General features: G+C 53.7%; 5 protein-coding genes and 1 long non-coding RNA gene across 7 annotated transcripts in view; 4 read left to right on the top strand and 2 right to left on the bottom strand.

Annotated features, from left to right (window-relative positions):
- The window catches only part of LOC308275117, a 562357-nt gene that overhangs the window by 72642 nt on the left and 469439 nt on the right, over positions 1 to 20276 (top strand). The window lies entirely within an intron of this gene.
- EIF4A1 (eukaryotic translation initiation factor 4A1) lies at positions 739 to 7368 on the top strand (the record flags this gene model as incomplete). 2 transcript variants are annotated; one of them, XM_080713146.1, is made up of 11 exons in its annotated part: positions 739 to 914; positions 1969 to 2017; positions 2575 to 2707; positions 3114 to 3253; positions 5460 to 5628; positions 5976 to 6085; positions 6262 to 6405; positions 6486 to 6623; positions 6713 to 6802; positions 7050 to 7129; positions 7224 to 7368. In XM_080713146.1, 11 exons carry the CDS (start codon positions 739 to 741, stop codon positions 7366 to 7368), a joined length of 1374 nt encoding a protein of 457 aa, XP_080569272.1. The 2 variants fall into 2 exon arrangements, with proteins under 2 accessions (XP_080569272.1, XP_080569271.1); XM_080713145.1 differs by having other exon boundaries at positions 800 to 837.
- Positions 8485 to 11344, top strand: CD68 (CD68 molecule; the record flags this gene model as incomplete). Its single annotated transcript, XM_080713117.1, has 6 exons — positions 8485 to 8530; positions 8615 to 9078; positions 9194 to 9307; positions 9431 to 9509; positions 10672 to 10842; positions 11211 to 11344. The coding sequence occupies 6 exons, from the start codon at positions 8485 to 8487 to the stop codon at positions 11342 to 11344; spliced, it is 1008 nt and encodes a 335-aa protein (XP_080569243.1).
- MPDU1 (mannose-P-dolichol utilization defect 1) lies at positions 13286 to 16085 on the top strand (the record flags this gene model as incomplete). Its single annotated transcript, XM_080713143.1, has 7 exons — positions 13286 to 13403; positions 14291 to 14356; positions 14530 to 14662; positions 15288 to 15373; positions 15456 to 15574; positions 15714 to 15824; positions 15960 to 16085. Exons 1-7 carry the CDS (start codon positions 13301 to 13303, stop codon positions 16083 to 16085), a joined length of 744 nt encoding a protein of 247 aa, XP_080569269.1. The 5' UTR covers positions 13286 to 13300.
- Positions 17013 to 18243, bottom strand: SOX15 (SRY-box transcription factor 15; the record flags this gene model as incomplete). The annotated part of the gene is made up of 2 exons (XM_080713127.1): positions 17013 to 17172; positions 17723 to 18243. 2 exons carry the CDS (start codon positions 18241 to 18243, stop codon positions 17013 to 17015), a joined length of 681 nt encoding a protein of 226 aa, XP_080569253.1.
- The window catches only part of FXR2 (FMR1 autosomal homolog 2), a gene marked incomplete at both ends in the record, with an annotated part of 31027 nt that continues 30922 nt past the window's right edge, over positions 20172 to 20276 (bottom strand). The window contains one exon of the mRNA XM_080713101.1: positions 20172 to 20267. Coding sequence (XP_080569227.1) covers positions 20172 to 20267 — 96 coding nt within the window. The remainder of the gene's footprint in view (positions 20268 to 20276) is intronic.

Here is a 20276-nt window from a genome sequence, read left to right as displayed (position 1 = left end):
AAACTTCAGGAGCTAGCTTTCTATACCTGGCTCAGGCAGTACCAACACCGATCAAATTCCCCAGCCAGGGGCTCAGGGTAGAAAGAAGTTAGAGGAAGTAAGCCTCAGACATAAAGGAGCGTTGAGAGAAAGCTGAGGAAGAGGACACTGAGGGATTAGTGGGGAGGTGACCTGCTAGGATTCATAAACATCTACCTACCTCCATACTCTTAAGGTTAGAAGTAGGTTCCAACTCTTCTTCCAGCCAAGGGAATCTTCCAAGCCCCACGGGTAACGCTCCTGATTGTGTTATCCCCGCTACACTTAACACAGGGAGCGGTGTTGGATCTGTTTTTGCTGCTGGGGTAAATGTAAATAAAGTTTGGGTTCTGTGGAAAGAAACCTGGAGCACAGGTAAAGGGAAGTGGCTGTCCCGGGAGCCCGGAAGTCCCTGGAGACTGAGACCTCACCCCCTCGCGTGATAGGGCCTCCTGAGCCACATGACCAGGGCACGATTGCCTCCGCACGTGTAAGGGTACAGGGCCCCAAGATGGCTGCCAGGCCTCGAGGCCTCACTCCCGTATGTCACTTCCGTACCGGCGAGAAAGGCGGGCTCTCTAGCCAATGAGGCTACGGGGCGGGTCTTCACCCTGACAGGCGCTCAAGCTGCCCAATGGTGGCTGCGAGCCAGAGTGCCTACGAACTGACGTCACCCCGAGTTGCAGAGCGCCGGCGGGCGGGGCCGAGGCGGCCAAGCCAATGCGATGGCTGGGGCGGGGTCGGGCGCTCTATAAGTTGTCGATAGGCGGGCACTCCGCCCTAGTTCCTAAGGATCATGTCTGCGAGTCAGGATTCCCGGTAAGGAAGGCGTTTGCAAAGTGTTGCGCCTGCTTACCCTGCCGCCCCTCCGAGGGCCCGCCGGGGGGCGGGGGGAGCCGCGAGGCCGCCGCCGGCCCCTCAGGCGGGAGCCCGGCCGGCCTCCTTGGGCCGGGGCGGCGGGGCCGGGCCGGGCGCGGCTCGGCGGCGGGCGGCGGCCGGTGGCCGGGCCGCGGCGGGCTCGCGCGGCGGACGCCGCATTCTGACGGTACCACTCGGCGGCGGGGGTGCCGGGCCGGGCGCCGGCCTGGGTCGGGGCGGGGACGCCGGCCGTTCAGCGAGCTGGTTTTCTTGACGGCCAGGACTGAGCCTAACCCCGAGGAGCGGCCGCGTGAGGCGCCAGGAGCCCACCCGGCGCCGGGCGGGCGGGTCCATTTTGCCGCACAAGCCGGGCAATTGGCAAACTGCGGATGGGCAGGTCCACTTAACTTCGGGGGTGAGCGGCCTGAGGTATGGGAGGGCGACGCCATTTCGCGACGGGGGCGGGCGGGACGTGGATTGTTCCATGGGGCGGGGGAGACACTCCCGGGTGGTCGAGGGAGTGAGCACATGGCGGTCTGAGGGGCGCCCCTCCCCCAGTCTGCTTCGCTTCTGGGTGTTGTGCAATCTCTCCCCTTGCTAGCGCGGCTGGGGCTCATTGTGCGCGAGGCCGCCACCGCCCGCGGCCTCCCACATCCGGGCACTGCGAGGGGGGGGCCTCTGCTGGAGGGAGTGGGGGAGGGCTGGGGCGAGTGACGTGGGGGGAAGGGGATGTCCTACCCTCGGAACTGGGAGGCGAAGGGCGGGACTTCCGGCGCGCTGGATCTGCGGTGGGAGGTGCACGCGCTTGGCCTAAAGCCGCCCTGCCTGGGACACGTGGGCCTGGTAGCGAGCAGTGCATCCGGGCACAATGAGCGCTGCGGCAGTCCTTCCAGCCTTTGGGTCTTAAAGGCGGGTTACCCCATCGTGTCGGATGGGGCAAAGGCCTGATGGGTTAAAAGCAACTCCTGAGTGTCCTTTGGGGGCTGCTTGGAGTTGGAGGATTTGGGAGTGAAGTCTAATGGCATCAAGCATGGCCAGTTGCTGAAGTGCTTCAGTTAGGCACAGGACAAAACTCCTACTTTAAATCAACAGATCCAGAGACAATGGCCCCGATGGGATGGAGCCCGAAGGCGTCATCGAGGTGAGACGAACCTGTTGCCACTGCTCTTCATCTCTGAGAAGGGCAACGCCACTAGCAGTTTCCGCTGGTTTCTGGAATGGTAGTTCAGGTTCTTAAGTTTTGATTAAACCAGAACTTAGGATTCATCCTCCAAAATTACAAAATCCCACTCCTTTGGAGTCTTAGCTTTTTTTTTTTTTTTAAACTGTTGTTAGCTGGGCGTGTAGTCCCCGCGCTTTTGAGGCAGACAGGAGAAACGCGCAGGTTCGAAGCCAGTCGCGCGTGCTGGCTTAGGAGTGTAGCCCGGAGGTAGAAGGGCTTCCAGGAACCCCACTACCACCAAAAATAAAAAACTTGACACAGGAAGTGCCAAGGGTATTTTTGAAACCAGTCATTTGAGTCCTGTTTTTCCCACTAGAAGTCAAACCTCACAGTTGTGTGTAGAGTTAATTTTCAGACATCTAGAAGCCAGCTGGATTGGGTGGGGGCAATGCTTGCTTTTTGGTGCAGACACCAGATTTATCTGCTTCTGAGCCTCGCCTCTTCTAGTTAAGCTTTCGTTTGTTTGCATTCTGCAGAGTAACTGGAATGAGATTGTTGACAGCTTTGATGACATGAACCTCTCGGAGTCCCTCCTCCGTGGTATCTACGCCTATGGTTTTGAGAAGCCCTCTGCCATCCAGCAGCGAGCCATTCTTCCTTGTATCAAGGGTGAGATCTCTGGGCTTTGGGATAGATGATGGGCTATCCCTGACCTGGGTGGAGTGGCATCGAGTTGGTGGTGCTCATCTCATATCAGCCAGGGGCAAAACAACCCCTCGTTCATCCCAGCGTGGCTTTTGGTATGTGCCATGCCTGGTTCATGCCTTGGACACATGGATTACTGGGGGTTTTCTTACAGCTTGTGGTTTTACACCTCTAACTTGGTGTCCTGAGTAAGCTAATAACCTTGTTTTGCCCTCTCATTGTGTCCTGTCTTAGAGTGAAGTAAAATTTTGCCAAGCACTTGATACTTGGTTTGTAACTGTTGATTTAACAAAGCTAGGTCTTGAACACCCTGTGACTATAAAGTGTGTGGTCTCTACCACATCTGATTCTCCCCATTTTTCTGTTTTAGGTTATGATGTGATTGCTCAAGCCCAATCTGGGACTGGGAAAACAGCCACATTTGCCATATCAATTCTGCAGCAGATTGAACTAGACCTAAAGGCCACTCAGGCCTTGGTGCTGGCACCCACTCGAGAATTGGCTCAGCAGGTAAGAGCTTGGTTTTTTTTTCTCCTCCCTGATCCACTTGGTTTATGGGTAAACAACACAAAGATCTGGGTGTACCCTCTAATCTCCACTTTGGGGGATGAAGAGATGGCTCTAGGGTGAGGAAATGGGTTGATGGCTTCTCCCTCTCTGAGGTTTGTTGTGGTAATTATAAGCCCTTTCCTACCCAAACAAAACAACCATAACTTCCTCTGCCCATTTCCTGAGTCGAATGGGAAGGCTGCCGGGTGAGGCCTACCTGGCTAGGCAAGTTTAGTGGCTGTTTTATGAACCCCCCTGGCAATGGGCAAAGAGACACCTCATTGATGGTGTTACTCTTATATCAGTCAGGGGCAGAGCAGATGACAGTCCTTTGTTCATCCTAGCTTGATGCCTTGGTTGGTGGCCAGAGCTGTTTCATGCCTGGGGCACATAATATCCTGATGCTGGATTCAGCATACACATCATGGCCCGATGCGCCCCTGCTATAGAAGCCAAGCTAATAGCATTCACTTTTCTGTGGTACAAGAGATTGAACCCAGGAGTGATCCTAGATCTCTTCTGGGACCTTGAGAGGGAAAGAGACCCTGAACTCAAATAGATCATTTTCTGAGGCACGAGGAGGAAATTTTGAAGTCTTCCACAAAGACACTAAAAGGAGTTTAGCCGGGTGTGGTGGCATACACTTGTAATCCCAGCACTTGGGAGGCTGAGTGAGACGGAGAAATCACAGGTTCATTCATGGTCAGTCTCAGCTACTCAGTGAGGTCCTCTGCAACTTAGTGGGACCCTGTTTCAAAGTGAAACATAAAGACAATAGGTCTGAGCCAGGTGCTGTGATGCATGCTTGTGATCCCAGCATTTGGGAGGCTGAGACAGGAGAACAGTTTGCAGCTACCCTCAGCTACTTAGTGGGGACCTTTACAACTCCTTAAAACCCTGTTTCTAAAAAATAAGGCTGCAGTGGGGCTTGGCAAAATGCCCCTGGGTTTCATCCCCAGTACTGCAAAAAAAAAAAAAAAAAAAAAAACTACGTCTGGGTACAGCTTTCCATCCCCAGTACCGCAAAAAGTAAAAGGACCCGGAGTGTGATGGTCCACATCTGTAATCCCAATACATAGGAGACTGAGACAGAATCACAGGTTCCAGCCTCAGCAATTGAGATTCCCAGCAGCCTAGCAAGACTCCCTTTCAAAATAAAATAGGACAGGGGCTGTTGTAGTTTTGAGGTGGAATATTCCTGGGTTCAATCCCTAGTACCGTGAAAGTGAGTGTGTTGCTTAGTTTGGTTTCTATAGCAAAGGTGCATTGGGCCATGATGTGTATTGTGCAGCTCATAAAACTGGCTGCTGTGAAATTAACTAAGTGGGTCATGATTGGATTTCAGAAAGTTAGGGTTATAATCATCTCCATATGAAAACCTTAGTTCATTAAGAATCATTGTGGCCAGGTGTGGTGGTACATGCTTGTGATCCCAGTGCTAGAGAGGCTGAGACAGGATGATCACGGGCCTCAGCAAATACTCAGCCACCTAAGTGAGAAAGACCCTGTTTCAACCCAAAAAAAATAAAAATAAGGCTGGGGGTGTGGCTCAGAGTTAGAATGACTCTGGGTTCAATCCCCAGTAGCACAAAAGAAACTATTGTACACTTGGTACTTAGTAAGTAGACTGAGTCCAAATCCTGTTTCTGCCATTTTTAGCAACATTATCTTAAAGGGGAAATATTAATTAGTCCCTACCCCTTTTTTCTCTCGCCTTTTTTGTGGTGCTGGGGAGAGTCCAGGGCATTCTCCCTATTGTATGTTTATTTGGAAACAGTTTATTTGGAAGTTGCTGAAGCTGGCTTCAAACCTGTCATCTTCCAAGTTTTGGGATTACAGACATACCATCACACCTGGCAAAATCATGCATATTTTAGCCAAGCATAGTGGCATATACCTGTGATCCCAGTTCTTGGGAGGCTGAGACCAGAAGGACTACAGGTTTGCGGCCAGCCTCTGCAACGTGGTGAGACCATTTTTCAAAATAAAGTATAAAATAAGACTTGGGTGTGGCTCAGGTAGAATGTTTCTGGCTTCAGTCTCCAGTACTACAAAAAAGTACACCTTTTAAGGTGATTGGGGAAAAAAAATGTGCAAAGCATTGGAAACTGGGCAGGGCCTGGCATAGTTAGAACTAGCATGTAAGTATCTTTTTTTCTGGGTTCAGATACAAAAGGTGGTCATGGCATTAGGAGATTACATGGGTGCCTCCTGTCATGCCTGCATTGGGGGCACCAATGTGCGTGCTGAGGTGCAGAAGCTGCAGATGGAAGCTCCCCACATCATCGTGGGTACTCCTGGCCGTGTGTTTGATATGCTTAACCGGAGATACCTGTGTGAGTACTGTTTTCCAGTCCTCTGGGTAACAACCTCCTGTGCATGCTTTCTGGGGCTTTGAGTTTGAGGAAAGTCTCATTTTCAAGGATTCTATGTTTTTTCTTTGAACAAGTTGCTCTGTGATGAACCCCATGCGTGTCATCTGAGCCTAGATTCCCTGTTGTCTTAGCCCAGGTAGTGTTCTACTCCCCAGGGCTGATATTGTCTGGTTTTGCAGGGATGTCTTGGGCAAAGGATCAATCTTTATATTCTGAGAGCAGACTGCTTGTTGCTTCTTCATTTATGTAAAGTTGTCTAGAGTCTGTATTTCTCTTATTACATACTGGCATTTTTTTCTGCCCTGTAGCTCCCAAGTACATCAAGATGTTTGTATTGGATGAAGCTGATGAAATGTTAAGTCGTGGATTCAAGGACCAGATCTATGACATATTCCAAAAGCTCAACAGCAATACCCAGGTGGGGAAAACTATAGTGTGGCTAGTGTAACCAGCGTGGTTGGGGTTAAAGAAGGTCCAATACCTGGGACCAGGGGAACCAGCCGAACAAGAAGCCTTTTTGTGCATTGACTTGGGTTTTAGGTGTGAGCTGGGGAAAGGGAGAAACCTCCCTGAGTCTGACCTTTTCTCCATTAGGTGGTTTTGTTGTCAGCTACAATGCCTTCTGATGTGCTTGAAGTGACCAAGAAATTCATGAGGGACCCCATTCGAATTCTTGTTAAGAAGGAAGAACTGACCCTGGAGGGTATCCGCCAATTCTACATCAACGTGGAGAGAGAGGTGGGGCCTGGTGCAGGAGGCGGGCCTGCTGGTAGGGTGTTGGGTATAGCCCCTGACTGATCTTCTCTCCCCACCTCCAGGAGTGGAAGCTGGACACTCTCTGTGATTTGTACGAAACTCTGACCATCACCCAGGCAGTCATCTTCATCAACACCCGGAGGAAGGTCGATTGGCTCACTGAGAAGATGCACGCCCGAGACTTCACTGTCTCTGCCATGGTGAGTTCTCTTCCTCATCAAAAGCTGTATGTCAGCATTTTCCCAGAACCCATGTGACTACCTTCTGCATCCTTTACTTTCATTTCTAGCATGGAGATATGGACCAAAAGGAACGAGATGTCATCATGAGGGAGTTCCGGTCTGGCTCTAGCAGAGTATTGATTACCACTGACCTATTGGTGAGTAGAGGAATTGAGAGAAGACTGGAAAGGGGCAATTCCAAGGTGATTCCCTCTCCAAGGGGCTAACTAGTGCCTCTCTCAGGAAAGTAGCAACTTGGAAGAAAATCTGGCAGGCCTCAGGTCTTTGGGAACAGGGGATGCCATTCCGTTGCCTTCCTTTGGCTGCCTATATGTATGCTGAAGTTCTCTCTGGATAGATTATAGCCTCCTTCATAGGCTGAATTTGTCATCTTTCTTAACATAGGCCAGAGGCATTGATGTGCAGCAGGTTTCTTTAGTCATCAACTATGACCTTCCCACCAACAGGGAAAACTACATCCACAGGTGAGTGTTGGTCTGGGATTGCTTGTTCTGCCCTGCCCTGAAGCCTTTGACGTTCCCCATCACCGTTAACGTATCAATGACACTAATTTTCCAGAATCGGTAGAGGTGGACGTTTTGGCCGTAAAGGTGTGGCTATTAACATGGTGACAGAAGAAGACAAGAGGACTCTTCGAGACATTGAAACCTTCTACAACACCTCCATTGAAGAGATGCCCCTCAATGTTGCTGACCTCATCTGAAAGGGGCTGTCCTGCTACCTAGCCCCAGCCAGGGTTCAACTCTGGGGGCTGAGGAGCAGCTGGAGGGGGGAGGGAAGGGAGCCAAGGGATGGACATCTTGTCATTTTTTTTTTCTTTGAATAAATGTCACTTTTTGAGGCAAAAGAAGGAACCGTGAACATTTTAGACACCCTTTTCTTTGGGGTAGGCTCTTGCCCCAGGCGCCGTCTCCTCCCAAAAAACACTAATCCATATCCCTAACCTAGTCACCTCTAAATCCCAGAGGCGCTCCCACCTCGGCTAAATCCCCTAAAAATGACTTAAGGGGCTAGATGACTGTCAACTTGACCTCATTTTGCTGGACCAAATCTGCAGAGAGGACCCCTGAGTGAGGTTGCCCAGGGGATTGTCCCCAGGTGGGAGGAGCAGGGGAGAGAAAATGGTAGCCATTTTTACATTGTTTTGTATAGTATTTATTGATTCAGGAAACAAACACAAAATTCTGAATAAAATGACTTGGAAACTGCCTGTTTGGGCTTCTCATTTCTTCCCTTCCCTCCCACCTGCTGCTGGGCTGTAACTCCCCTCACCAGCTCATACTCCCCTTACTTTGTTGAATTCTATTCCTGCTAGGAGATGCTAGATGACGGCCATTTTCTCAATTCTGAAAATGGTAATCTAGGACAACGTGACCCTCTGAAGGGTACACATGGTCATATGTGCCTCACATGCCTTGGCTAAGAGGAAGTAGTGAGTAGGAGAACAAAGGGAGCGGAGGCCTGCCGGCTGCCATCTCCTAGCAAGCAGCTACTGGGGAGAGCAGTGTGCCAGGGTCCTGCCTAGCTGGGCCTGTACCAACTGCCGAGCCATTCTTGGTCGATACGTAGGCCCAGGACTCCACATGATCTATCAACTTTGCCCTGACACCACCCCCTTTGCAAACCAATAACCCCAAACTTGATTACGAAAAAGCGACTAAGTGGTGGCTGGAGCTGATGTGCCTGAGTCAAGCTGGGGGTGGGGCTATCTCAGTTACAGGAAGTAAAATACTTTCATTTCCTCTCAAGAAGTCAGAGAACAGGGTTAAGCAACTAGTACTGCACAGCCTCACTGGACTTTGAGTGAGACGGTTCTGCCATGAGGCTGGCTGTGGTTTTCTTGACTCTGCTGGGGCTGCTGGCAGGTAAGGAAAAGGGAGCCGGAAGGGAGTAGCCTGTGGGAAGGAGCCTACCCCTGGGTTGCTAACCAGACTCCTGTTTGCTGAAAGCCCAGGAAACGGGGAAGGACTGTCCTCGTAAAAAATCAGCCACTCTGCTGCCATCCTTCACGGTGACACCTACAGCTACAGAAACCCCAGCAAACCATACAACCAGCCAAGGACCCACCACCACGCCTGGAACTGTTCATCCAACAAGCAACAGCACTGCCACCAGCCCTGGACCCACAACTGCAACAGCCCTGCCGCCACCCACAACTCACAATCCTGCCGCGGCCACCACCACCAGTCCTGGAAATACCACAGCTCATCCCACCAGCAACGGAACTGCTAGCACCCCTGGATTCTCGACTGGCACCCCCCACCCAGGGCCACCTCCACCCCCTCCAAGCCCTAACCCAGGCTCCAAGGAAGCAATAGGAAGCTACACGTGGACTAATGGCTCCCGGCCCTGTGTCCAGCTCCAAGCCCAGATTCAGATTCGAGTCCTGTACCCCACCCAAAGCAGAGGAGAGGTAAGCTGAAACAATGGGGGCAGGGACTGTGGTTCAGAATAAGAGGAAGGGGACGAGGAACCTCAGATGGCATGACGGTGTTGTCGCGTGACCCTATGTTCTTAAACCTTGGCAGGCCTGGGGCATTTCTGTACTGAACCCCCAAAAAACCAACGTTCAAGGAGGCTGTGAGGGTCCCCATCTGCTTCTGTCATTCCCCTATGGGCAGCTCAGCTTTGGATTCAAGCAGGTATGGCTCTGGGATTTCATTCAAGTCTTCTCCCCCTCCCAACCAAACCCTCACCTCACCCTTGCTGTGTGGACACAGACACCACTCCCCTCTGCTGACCTGAGCCTTCCTGTTCACTCCTAGGACAGACAGCAGAGCCAGAGTGTGGTCTACTTGAACTATATGGCAGTGGAGTACAATGTGTCCTTCCCCCGGGCCACACGTGAGTAACCTTCCTCTTTTTTTTTTTTTTTTTTTTTGTGGTGGGGGGGAAGAGTACTAGGGATTGAACACAGGGGCATTTTACCTCCCAGCTACACCCTCAGCCCTGTTTTTTTATTCTTTTTATTTTTTCAGTACTGGGGATGGAACCCAGGGACATTTGACCTCCGAGCTACACCCCCCAGCTCTATTTTTAATTCTTTATTTTGAAACAAGGTCTCACTGAGTTGCAAAGGGCCTAAGTAGCTGAGGCTGTCCTAAACTGCAGTCCTCCTGTCTCAGCCTCCCAAATGTTGAGATTACAAGCATGTGCCACCACGCCAGACTTCATCTTTTTATTTATTTTGAAACAGGGTCTCACTAAGTTGCAGAGGGCCTCACTAAGTAGCTTGTGGCTGACCGCAAACTGCGATCCTCCTGTCTCTGCTTCCAAGCTACTGGGATTACAAGTATGCACTACCACGCCTGGCTCTTCTTCCCCCTTTTTTCTTTTTTCCTTTTTTTCTTTTTTTTTGGTACTGGAGATTGAACCCAGGGGCATTCTACCTCCAAGCTACACCCCCTAGCCCTATTTTTTCTTCTTAGTTTTAAAGCAGGGTCTCACTAAACTGTGGAGGGCCTAAGTAGCTGAGGCTGGCTGGGAACTTGCAATTCTGTCTCAGCCTCCCAAGTACTGGGATTATGAGTGTGTGCCACCATGCCTGGCTTCTTCTTCCCCTTCTTAGAAAGATGTCTAAGAGCTGGGCATGGTGGTGCAGGCCTGTAATCCCAGGACTTTAAAGGCTGAGACAGGAGGATCACAGGATCGTGGACAGCCTCAGCAACTTAGTGAGACCCTGTTTCCTAACAATAGCGAGCCAGGTGTGGTGGTGCACACTTGTGGTGGCACATGCTTGTAATCCCCAGTACTTGGGAAGCTGATAGGATTGCAGGTTTGAAGACAGCCTTAGCAAATAATGACTCATTAACCTAGTGAGACCTCATTTTGAAATAAAAATAAAAAAATAGGGGTAGGGGTACAGCTTAGAGGTAAAATGTCCCTGGGTTCAATTCCCAGCATCCCAAAACAAAGCAAAAAAAAAAAAAAAAAAAATTAAGTTTGTGAAGGGGCTAAGTTGGGGGTAAGGAAGTAGATTAGGGCTGACCTTTCTTTATCCCTTCAGAATGGACATTCTCAGCTCAGAATTCATCCCTTCGAGATCTCCAAGCACCCCTGGGCCGGAGCTTGAGTTGCACAAATGCAAGCATTGCTCTTTCTCCAACTCTTCACCTTGACCTGCTCTCCTTGAGGCTACAGGCTGCTCAGCTGCCCCACACAGGGATCTTTGGGCCAAGTAAGACCTTCCTACTCTCTCCCTCCCAGAATTCTCCAACTGCACTGGAAGCCCCTCCCTAGGTCAGTTTCCCTTCCTAAACCCCAGACTTCCTCCCTCTCCTGGCCTTTAACTGGCTATTAGGCAACTGGCTTCAGCTCTACAAGACTGTCCATTTCCCCCTTTTACTTACTACACGTCCTGTGGTGGTGAGCTCCTTACCAACCCATCTCCAAGGCTTTCTACCTTTGGGCTATACTCTCAGACCTATTTTGTATTTTATTTGGAAACAAGGTCTAAGTTGCTGAGAGCCTCACTAAGTAGCTGAGGCGCAGGGATTACAAGCGTGCGCCACCACACCCGGCTTACTTGCCCTATTTTTTGACTAGGTTTCTCTTGCCCCGGCGATCAGTCCATCTTGCTGCCTCTCATCATTGGCCTGGTCCTCCTCGGCCTCCTCACCCTGGTGCTTCTTGCCTTTTGCATCGTCCGGAGACGCCCACCTGCCTACCAGCCTCTCTGATCATCTGCTCCAATCTCAGGGAACCTGAGGGGTGGAGGCTCACTTACTCACTGTGCAGCTGACTCAAAGACAAAATTATCTTCCTCTGTCTTTCTTAAAGAACAAAACGGAGAAAATGCAATCAGGAGGGGAGTTTTTAGTAACTGTGACAGGCTTCCCCTTCCCCAGTAGAGAGCAGTAAAATCTACTCCAATCTTTGTCCTTGGTTTCCATGTCCTGTCCCAGCATTTGGGAGGCTGGGCCAGGAGGATTGGGGTTCGTGGCCAGCCTCAGCTATTTAGTGAGGCCCTCTGCAACTCAGTGAGACCCTGTGTAGCTCAGAAGTAGAATGCCCCTGGGTTCCATCCCCAGTATCTATCTATCTATCTATCTATCTATCTATCTATCTCTCTCTCTCTCTCTCTCTCTCTCACACACACACACACACACACACACACACACACACACACACACACACAAAGTCATGAGTCTGTCATATGCCTTTTTGTTGCTACATAGGGTTGAATCACAAGGAACCAACAAAGCTGGTGAGGGATAAAAATGGCAGTGTGTCACCAACCAAATGCCCATGGGGAGACATTTGGCACAGCTGGTATCAAATATGCCACCTCTTGCCTTCCTCCCTTCTGGGTACACTGACTGCCCACCTCCCTCCCCATGCCCAACCCGGAGGAGCCGTCCACTCAGGCAGCTTCTTCCACCCTGTGTAGTTACAGGTACAGCAGACAGCCAAGAGCAACAAGTAGGTGGCTATGTAATTCCATTTCCAAAGCAGCACTGGAAGCTTCTGAGCAGTGACATTTCCGTCACTGTGTCCAAGAGTAGATAAGCAAAGAATTGCATCAACCACAGGAGCAGCGGGTACTCTGACTCCACGCAGTTCTGCGGTGCTCCTGGGAGCAGTATCAGCCCTGGCTTGGGCCTCCAGGCTAGCCGCGCTGGAGGACAGCAGTACTTGGGAGGCTGAGACAGGAGGCTCGCCTGTTTCCATTTAGCCTCAACATTTAGTGAGGTCCTTTGCAACTCAGTGAGACCCTGTTTCAAACTAAAAAAAATAAAAATTGGACAGGGGGTGTAGCTCAGAGGTAGAATGCTCCTGGGTTCAATCTCCAATACCACACAAAAAAATAAAGAGGACTTCCAGATGGCAGAAGCCTGTACCACGATCGAGTGCAAGGAGGGCCAGATGCCACGGCGGGGGCGTCAGCTACTAGAGCCGGCTGACCCAGGGTGCCCAGCCCCGTAGAGAGGCATCAGGCCCCGAGGGGGGGCACAACAGTCCGATGGTCAGGGGTGCCGCGCCGTGGGTGGGGTCCTGGTGCTGGGTGTGAGTCGACGACGCGCCCTTCCCTACGCTGGGCTCACTTGGCCTGGTTGAAGTCTTCATGAAGCCGGCATGAGGGGATCCTTTCCTACAAGCCGGCCCGCGTGGTGGCAGAGACTGGCCTCCCCGGGCTGGCGTCGCCCACCGTCACTGTCCCGCCCAGGCTCCTGGGCCTGCTCCTGTGAGCCCGTTCCCTCGGAGGCCCTAGGAGGTCGGCGACAGGGAGCTCCAGCGCCTCCACCCTGCGCCATTTTGGAGACTTATACTCCTTTTCTCTCAACTTCGAACAATATAAAGTTGGCTGGAAGAACACAAGATGGCGCCGACCTGAGGCGTGGAGAAAGGGATAAATCTGGCTTCAGGACTGGAGGCGTAAACAAAGGCGCGGAAGGCCTAACTGCGCAGGCGTCACAGCTCTGGCATGCTTTAAAACGCGAACCCGAGGGCGCGTCGGAAACGTGGTCGCCAAACGAGACCTATTTTGCGCTAGGGAAGTCGGGTGCCTGCCGGGAGAGGGGGCGGGGCACTGAGGGGGCGTGCGGCTTCGTCGCGGGAGGGGGCGGGGCTAGGGCGCGCATGCGCACCGCGCGCTCATGGCGCCCGCCGAGCCTGGCGGAAGCTAGCTTTCCAACATGGCGGCCGAGGCAGGCGGGCCGCTCAAACGGGCGCTGGTGCCGATCCTTTTACCTGAGAAATGCTACGACCAGTTTTTCGTCCAGTGGGACTTACTTCATGGTGAGTTTTATTCGGCATCCCATCAAAGTCTTGAGCGACCCAGGAGTGGGGCTCGCCTGGCAACTGAGTGACCGCGGCGCCGGCTGCACTGCGACCCAGGCGGAAGGCGCCTGTGAGAGGGGCGGAAGTGCCTGGGGATCTTAGCAGGAAGGCGCCATATTTGGGCAAGAGGGGAAGTCGCCGGGTGGAAGTACTTTAGGAAGTTTTTTATTTTTCCACCAGGGAAGATAAGGCTCAGACTTTTAATTAAAACCTGCCGTATGGGGTGGCGCACTCCTGTAAATCCCAGTGCAAGGGAGTTAGACGGGAGGATCGCAGGTTCGCGGCCAGCCTCAGCAGTTTGGCTGGATGTGGTGGTGCACACCTGTAATCTCTGTACTTGGGAGGCTGAGACAGGAGGGTCACAGGTTCAAAGCCAGCCCCAGCAATTTAGCGAGATCCTATTTCTAAATAAATAAAAGGATACAATAGGGCTTAGGGTGTAGCTTGAAGATAGAATGCCCCTGAGCTCAGTCCCCAGCACCAAACACATACCCGCATGTCCACACACAGTGCTGGACACGTGTCCTTGGAGAGAGAACCCAGCTGCTCAGAGGGAGGATCAGGGACTCTTGGGCACTGCTCACTGTCATTCAGAGAAGCAACAGAGAGCTCAGAAGTTAAGCCCAGAAGTTTGATGTTATTTATAGAGAATAGAAGATTGGGTAGAAATGAAGGCTATTGTTAGAAACTGGAAAGTCACTTGGTGTGAGGTGAAATGGTTTGCCTGCCTTCCCATCTCCAGACCCAGCCCGCCTGTGTAGATGTGTAAAGGCAAGTGGGGGGCGGGCAGATATAACACAGGGAGCACCTCAGAGACCCCTCTGCTTACCTTTTTCTTTTCTCAGTTCCCTGCCTCAAGATTCTTCTCAGCAAAGGCCTGGGGCTCGGCATTGTAGCTGGCTCGCTCCTTGGTATGCATCTTGTCTTTCCTGCTGTTGGGGTCGGGTGCTGAGAGGCCATAAACTGTGTGGGTCCCTTAACTGGAAGTGGGGTTAACTGGCTTCCCAATCCCTTCTGTAGCTGTTGTGTTGTGCTGCCAAGGAATGGAGGCTCCTCAACCCCACCCTTCTCATCCTTTTCCCAGTAAAGCTCCCCCAGGTGCTTAAAATCCTGGGAGCCAAGAGTGCGGAAGGACTGAGCCTCCAGTCAGTAATGCTGGAGCTGGTGGCATTGACTGGGACTGTCGTCTACAGCATCACCAACAAGTTCCCTTTCAGGTGAGGGGCCTGCCCTTCATCTCCAAGGTTAAATGCCCACAACTCTAATGGGGATTGACATGGGAAAGGTAAACCAGGCGTGCTGGTGCACACGTCTAATCCCAGTACCTGGGAGGCAAAAACAGGATTGTAGGTTTGAGACCAGCCCCAGAAATTTAGTGAGACCCTCTTTCAAAAGTGAGAAATAAAATAGGAGGGGGGTGTGTGGCTCAGAGGCAGAATGGCTCTGGGTTCAGTCCCCAGGACCACAACAAAAGAGGGCTAAAGCCAAGGGTGGTGCTACATGCTTATAGTCCAGTGCTCGGGAGGCTGAGACTGGAGGAGTGAAGGTTAGAGGACAGCCTCCGCACTGTAACGAGACTCGGCAAACTAGTGAGACCCTGTTTTAAAAACAAAAAGGGTTAGGGGTATAGCTTGGAGATGGAACACTCCTAGGCTCAATAGTGGAGGCAGGCGAGCTAGGCCTGTGGGGATTGTCCATGATGCTGACTCAGTCGGTCAGGGTGGGGCTGCAGACTGTACAGGACGAGGACCCAGAATGGCGCCCCTGGATGGACGGGCTATGGAGGCTTTTCCTGCCTCTTTCCAGGCCCGCCTTTCTTCCTCCCAACTCTTGACTCTGCAGCTCTTGGGGCGAAGCCCTGTTCCTGATGCTCCAGACGATCACCATCTGCTTCCTGGTCATGCACTACAACGGACAGACCGTGAAAGGTGCCAGGGACCCGCAGCCCCCCGGGACCCTGCCTCGGGGCGGGTGTAGAGAGGCTGATGGGCGCCTTATCTCCTGAACCAGGAGTCGCTTTCCTCGCCTGCTACGCGCTCGTCCTGCTGGTGCTGCTCTCTCCGCTCACTCCGTTGGCAGTGGTCACCCTGCTCCAGGCCTCCAACGTGCCTGCTGTGGTGGTGGGGAAGGTGGGTAGTGGGGCAGGGCCAAGGAGGGCATCGTAGGAGCCCAGGGTGTGGGGTACTGAGCTGAGGGCGCTGGGGAACCAGCGATGGGCACGCGGGAAAGTTCAGGTGACAGAACCATAGGTCTCAACTCCCTCCCTAGCTGCTCCAGGCAGTCACCAACTACCGCAATGGGCACACGGGCCAGCTCTCGGCCATCACCGTCTTTCTGCTCTTTGGGGGCTCCCTGGCCCGAATCTTCACTTCCATTCAGGTAAGCACACCTTCTGCCCTCCAGAGGGCAGCAGAGTTCATCGCATTCTTGGCCTGGCACCAGGCTGCCCCCTCTGAGCCTTTGTCCTTAACCTGGAGCCATGCTGAGGGGTGACTGGCGCTCTCTTACAACTAGGAAACTGGAGACCCTCTCATGGCTGGAGTCTTCGTGGTCTCCTCCCTCTGCAATGGCCTCATTGCGGCCCAGGTCCTCCTCTACTGGAATGCGAAGCCTCCCCACAAGCAGAAAAAAGAGCAGTAGGGCCGAGCGGCTCCTGGAGTCAGACATGTTTCCATTCAGCCGCCCATCCTCAGGGTCCTCCCCACGGGAGCCAGTCTGCTGGCGTGACTCCTAATCACTGTCCGTTCCTCATGTTCCGCAGTTCGACCTCATGAGCCAGGGTTTTTTGTTGTTTGTGTGTGTATGTGGTGTTGGGCTTGAGGTTCAAGCTCTGACCTACTCCCCAGACCTATTTTATTACTTTTTTATTTTGAAACAGGGTCTCGCCAGGTTAAGTCTCACTACTTGCTGAGGCTGTCCTGGAACCCCCATCCTCCGGCCGTGGCCTCCTAGGCACTAGGATTATGGGCATGCGCCACCACACCCAGTCAGCTTACTTTTAACGGGAACAGATAGGTGGTGGACCAAGGAGGGTAGTGGTAGTTTTATGCTGACATTTTGCTATTTCTTTTGCAAGCCCCGTACATGTACTATTCACTCATTGCATCATTTGGCTGAGGATCCTCCCTCAGCTATTTTCTTACTGGGGAAGATGCCTCACCCTGTCCCGCCTCACCACTTCCCCTCTGGCCCTAGAGGACAGGGCCTGGACGGTGGAATGGAGAAGACTTGGGGCTGTGGCTGCCTCCCTCCCCCAGCCCGCCTCCTGGACCCCAGCGCTGGGCGGAGGAAGGGGGACAGAATGACTCAGAGGGGCCCCGGGGTGGGGTGAGTAGTTCCTGCTCTGGCAGGTCCAGGCGGAAGGGAGTGGAGATGGTGCTGGCTCGTGCTGCAGTGAGGGGGACACTGATGGGACAATAAAGACGCAGAGACATGGTTTAATCATACAAAACTGTTACGTGTGGTTTTGCTTGCCCGGGCTTTCATGGGAGGACTGCAGGCCTCTCAGCAGTGGTCCAACACAGGAGGGTGGTTTGGGGGAAGGAGGAAGAGCAGCGTCCATGTGGGTTAGAGGTGTGTTAGGGGCACGGGAGCACCAGGGTGGTACGGAGTGGGGGAGCCTGGAGATAGGTAGGGGCCGTAGGGGGGTAGCAGCTCCCCCTGGATCCTAGGGTCACTCTGGGGGAGGGAGCACGGTGAAGGGGCCTCTGGCCTACAGTGAGAAGAGCTGTAAAAAAAAAAGTCATGGGGGTTAGAAGTTGCTTCCCTGGGTTGGAGGGGCTGGGCAGAGTCCCCAGCTCTTGTGAGGACTGGTCTGACCAGTTCTGAGGAGACAAAGATAGAACTTGCCACCCAGCCAGCCATGCTGGGTTCAGCAGGCATGGAACCAGACCCTAGGGTGGCTTAGAGCACAGCACAGCCCTGTCGAGGCACGCTCACGAGCAGGCTTGCGTGCTGCACGGCTGCCTTCCTCTTTGGGGCAGCAGGCCAGAAAGGGGCAGGACAGGCTTGGCCTCTCCTTGCCCCTGGGGCTGGGAAAGGAAGTCGGGTCACGCATGGGCCAGAAGCAAGGGAAAATGGGACATCCCGATAACCTTACCACATTCACACTTGGGTCTGTCATCTACCCCTGCAGGCCCCCCAACTCCAGCCTGAGATGGAAGGCCCTCTGGGGAAACCTCAGCCACCTGGGGGTCCAGGGGGGCCACCCAGCCTTAACTAGGAGTGGCCTCTGCTTGGATGGCCGGGCTCCTCCCTCCCACTTGCCAGCCACTTACCGATAGCTGCTGGGCAGGTAGGCTGTTGAGTAGTTGGGGGGCTGGTACCCAAAGCCTCTGCTCCCTTGGGTGGTCGTGTATCCCGGCCCCCAGAGCGGGGCCCCGCAGGCCGGGCTGCTGCCTCCTTGGCTGAAGTGGGCAGACCCCACGCTCTTGGTCTTGCGCCGAGGCCGGTACTTGTAGTCGGGGTAGTCACGCAGGTGCCGGGCGCGCAGCCGCTTGGCCTCCTCCACGAAAGGCCGCTTCTCGTCCTCACCCAGGAGCTTCCACTGAGCACCGAGGCGCTTGGAGATCTCCGAGTTGTGCATCTTGGGGTTCTGCTGCGCCATCTGGCGGCGCTGAGCAGAGCTCCACACCATGAATGCATTCATGGGCCGCTTCACTTTCTCCAGGGGAGGCCCTCCAGACACCACACAGCCCCTGGCAGTCTCCTGCAGGGGTCCAGATGACGAAGAGGCCATGGCAGTGGGAGCAGGGGGCTCCAGGCTCCACTGGGCCTGTGAGGAGCTGGGTAGTGCCATGGCTGGGGGAAGCCTTGGGAGGGTGTTCTGAATACCCTTTCCCCAAAGTGAACCTTACAGTGTCCTCTCAGTCTTGTGTTGTGGACAAACTTGGGCCTTAAAAAAAAAAAGTATCACCCCCAAGTCCAGAGTCCTTGAAATAGAGCCCTCTGCTCTCAGCTCTGTACACTTTGGAGGCAGGGACAATTGGCTCCCCTGCAACTGGGGCGTGCTCGTGTTCGTTTCCAGGACACACACACACACACACACACACACACACACACACACACTCCTGTTCCTCGTTTCCAGGACACACACACACACACACACACACCCTGTCCCTGCCTCCTTACCCTCTCCTGTGACTGATGTAGGTGGAGGCAGGGAACCTTTGCTCTGTGCTGCTTGGGGGGCCCAGGCGCCACCTGTCCCACCAGTGCCCGGCGTCCGCATCTTGTCTCACTGGCCCCGGAACAGCCTTTAAGTACTGGCTCCTCCCCAATCCCTCCCAGAGGCTGCACCAACATCCCCTCCTTTAGGCAAACCCAGGTGTCCTGTTCTTCCCAGCCCCAACACCTACCCTCTGGCACCACACCCCTTCCCCACCCAAGGGCTAGAAGTCAGGCCTTCCAGCTTGGCCCCAGCACTGGCAATTCAAAGTCCTTCCCACAGTAGGATCAAGCACAGGGACATCAAGTGTCCTAGGGGGTCGTAGTAGTATTAGGAGGAACCTGGGAATCCCATCCCCACCCTAATCCCCTGACCTGCCCCTGGGGCACGGAGGCCTGGCAGTGGGGGAAGTAGGCTTTTTGTGTCCTGAGTCATTCCAGCAGGTGCTTGGGTGGTGATTCAACCATTTCCCGCCCTCCCACTTCAAGCCCCCTAATGGGTTTTTCCACTACCCTGAAGTTATAGCAAGTTTCATCTTCAAACTCAAGTTGGGAGCAAGGAGACCCACAACTCCCAAGTTGAGAGGTCTATGGTGTGGATGCTGGGGGTCCCACAGGTCGTGATGGAGGCCTGCTTCCCACTCTGCCCAAGACCCAGCCCTCGCCCCAGGACTCAGGTAATCGGATTAAACCGCCTGCCCTGGCTCTCAGCTGCTGGCAGAACAGGAGCAGCTCTGGCGCCAAGCAGAGCAGCCCTGCCTAGCCACGGTGACTCGGCACAGGAGCCGCCCAGCTCCCTCAACCAGCAACCTGAGGGGAGGGGAGGAGCAAGCAGGAGCACCTGGGGAGCTTAGGAATGTGAGGAATTCCCAGAAGTGGGACCATCTTCCGGACACCTGAGAGTGAGAAGTCACCAATGTGCAGGAACAGGTCAAATGTGCCAGGCTGAGGACAAGGAGGGCACCGGCACCACAGCCATTTGGGTTTTTTTTATTCTCTTTTTAAATACTGTACAGTGAAAAATAAATACGCCTTCTCATCCACCAGACAAGTTTGGTTCCCCCTCCCCCTGGGGGACCTTGTCACCCCCCCTTCATACACGCCCCTGGTTCTATTCCAAAACCTTCCCCATGCCTCCCACCAACGGATACCCTTACTATCCCCGTCTTCCACAGTGATGAGGCCCCAGAAACAGGGGTACAGGATGGGAGGAGGGATAGCAGGGGAGCCCCCTGAACTGTCAAATCCGGGTGGGTCAAGGAGCACCCCCAACAGGCGGAGAATGGGGGTGTTGAGGTCGGGGCATTAGAGGATAAAGGCACATCCAGTCTGATGGGAAGGGGAGGCTCCCCTCACCCTGGGGGCAGGGTGGACAAGAGGGAGGGGTATGACCCTGTTACACCCCTCCACTAGCTCCTGGGGGGTTGGGGGACCCAAGCTGCTGTGCCACCCCCTCCCCCCTAGATAAGAGCAGCTCCAGCGCAGGTCAGTTGGGCCGGTGAGGGCCATGGTGGTGGGCAGCAAGCGAGATGGAGGAGGGAGGGATGCGGGCTAGAGGTTTTATGAAACCCCATTCACCAAACTACCCAACTCCAGAGGGACAGAGAGCTCCCCGTTCTCCGAGGGGCCCTTAGGAAGCTTGCTGACAGAGTCGCTCTGAGGGGA

Source organism: Muscardinus avellanarius, assembly GCF_963383645.1.
Source record: "Muscardinus avellanarius genome assembly, chromosome: 16".
Classification (NCBI taxonomy): Eukaryota; Metazoa; Chordata; class Mammalia; order Rodentia; family Gliridae; genus Muscardinus; species Muscardinus avellanarius.
This window is presented reverse-complemented; position numbering and strand designations above follow the sequence as displayed.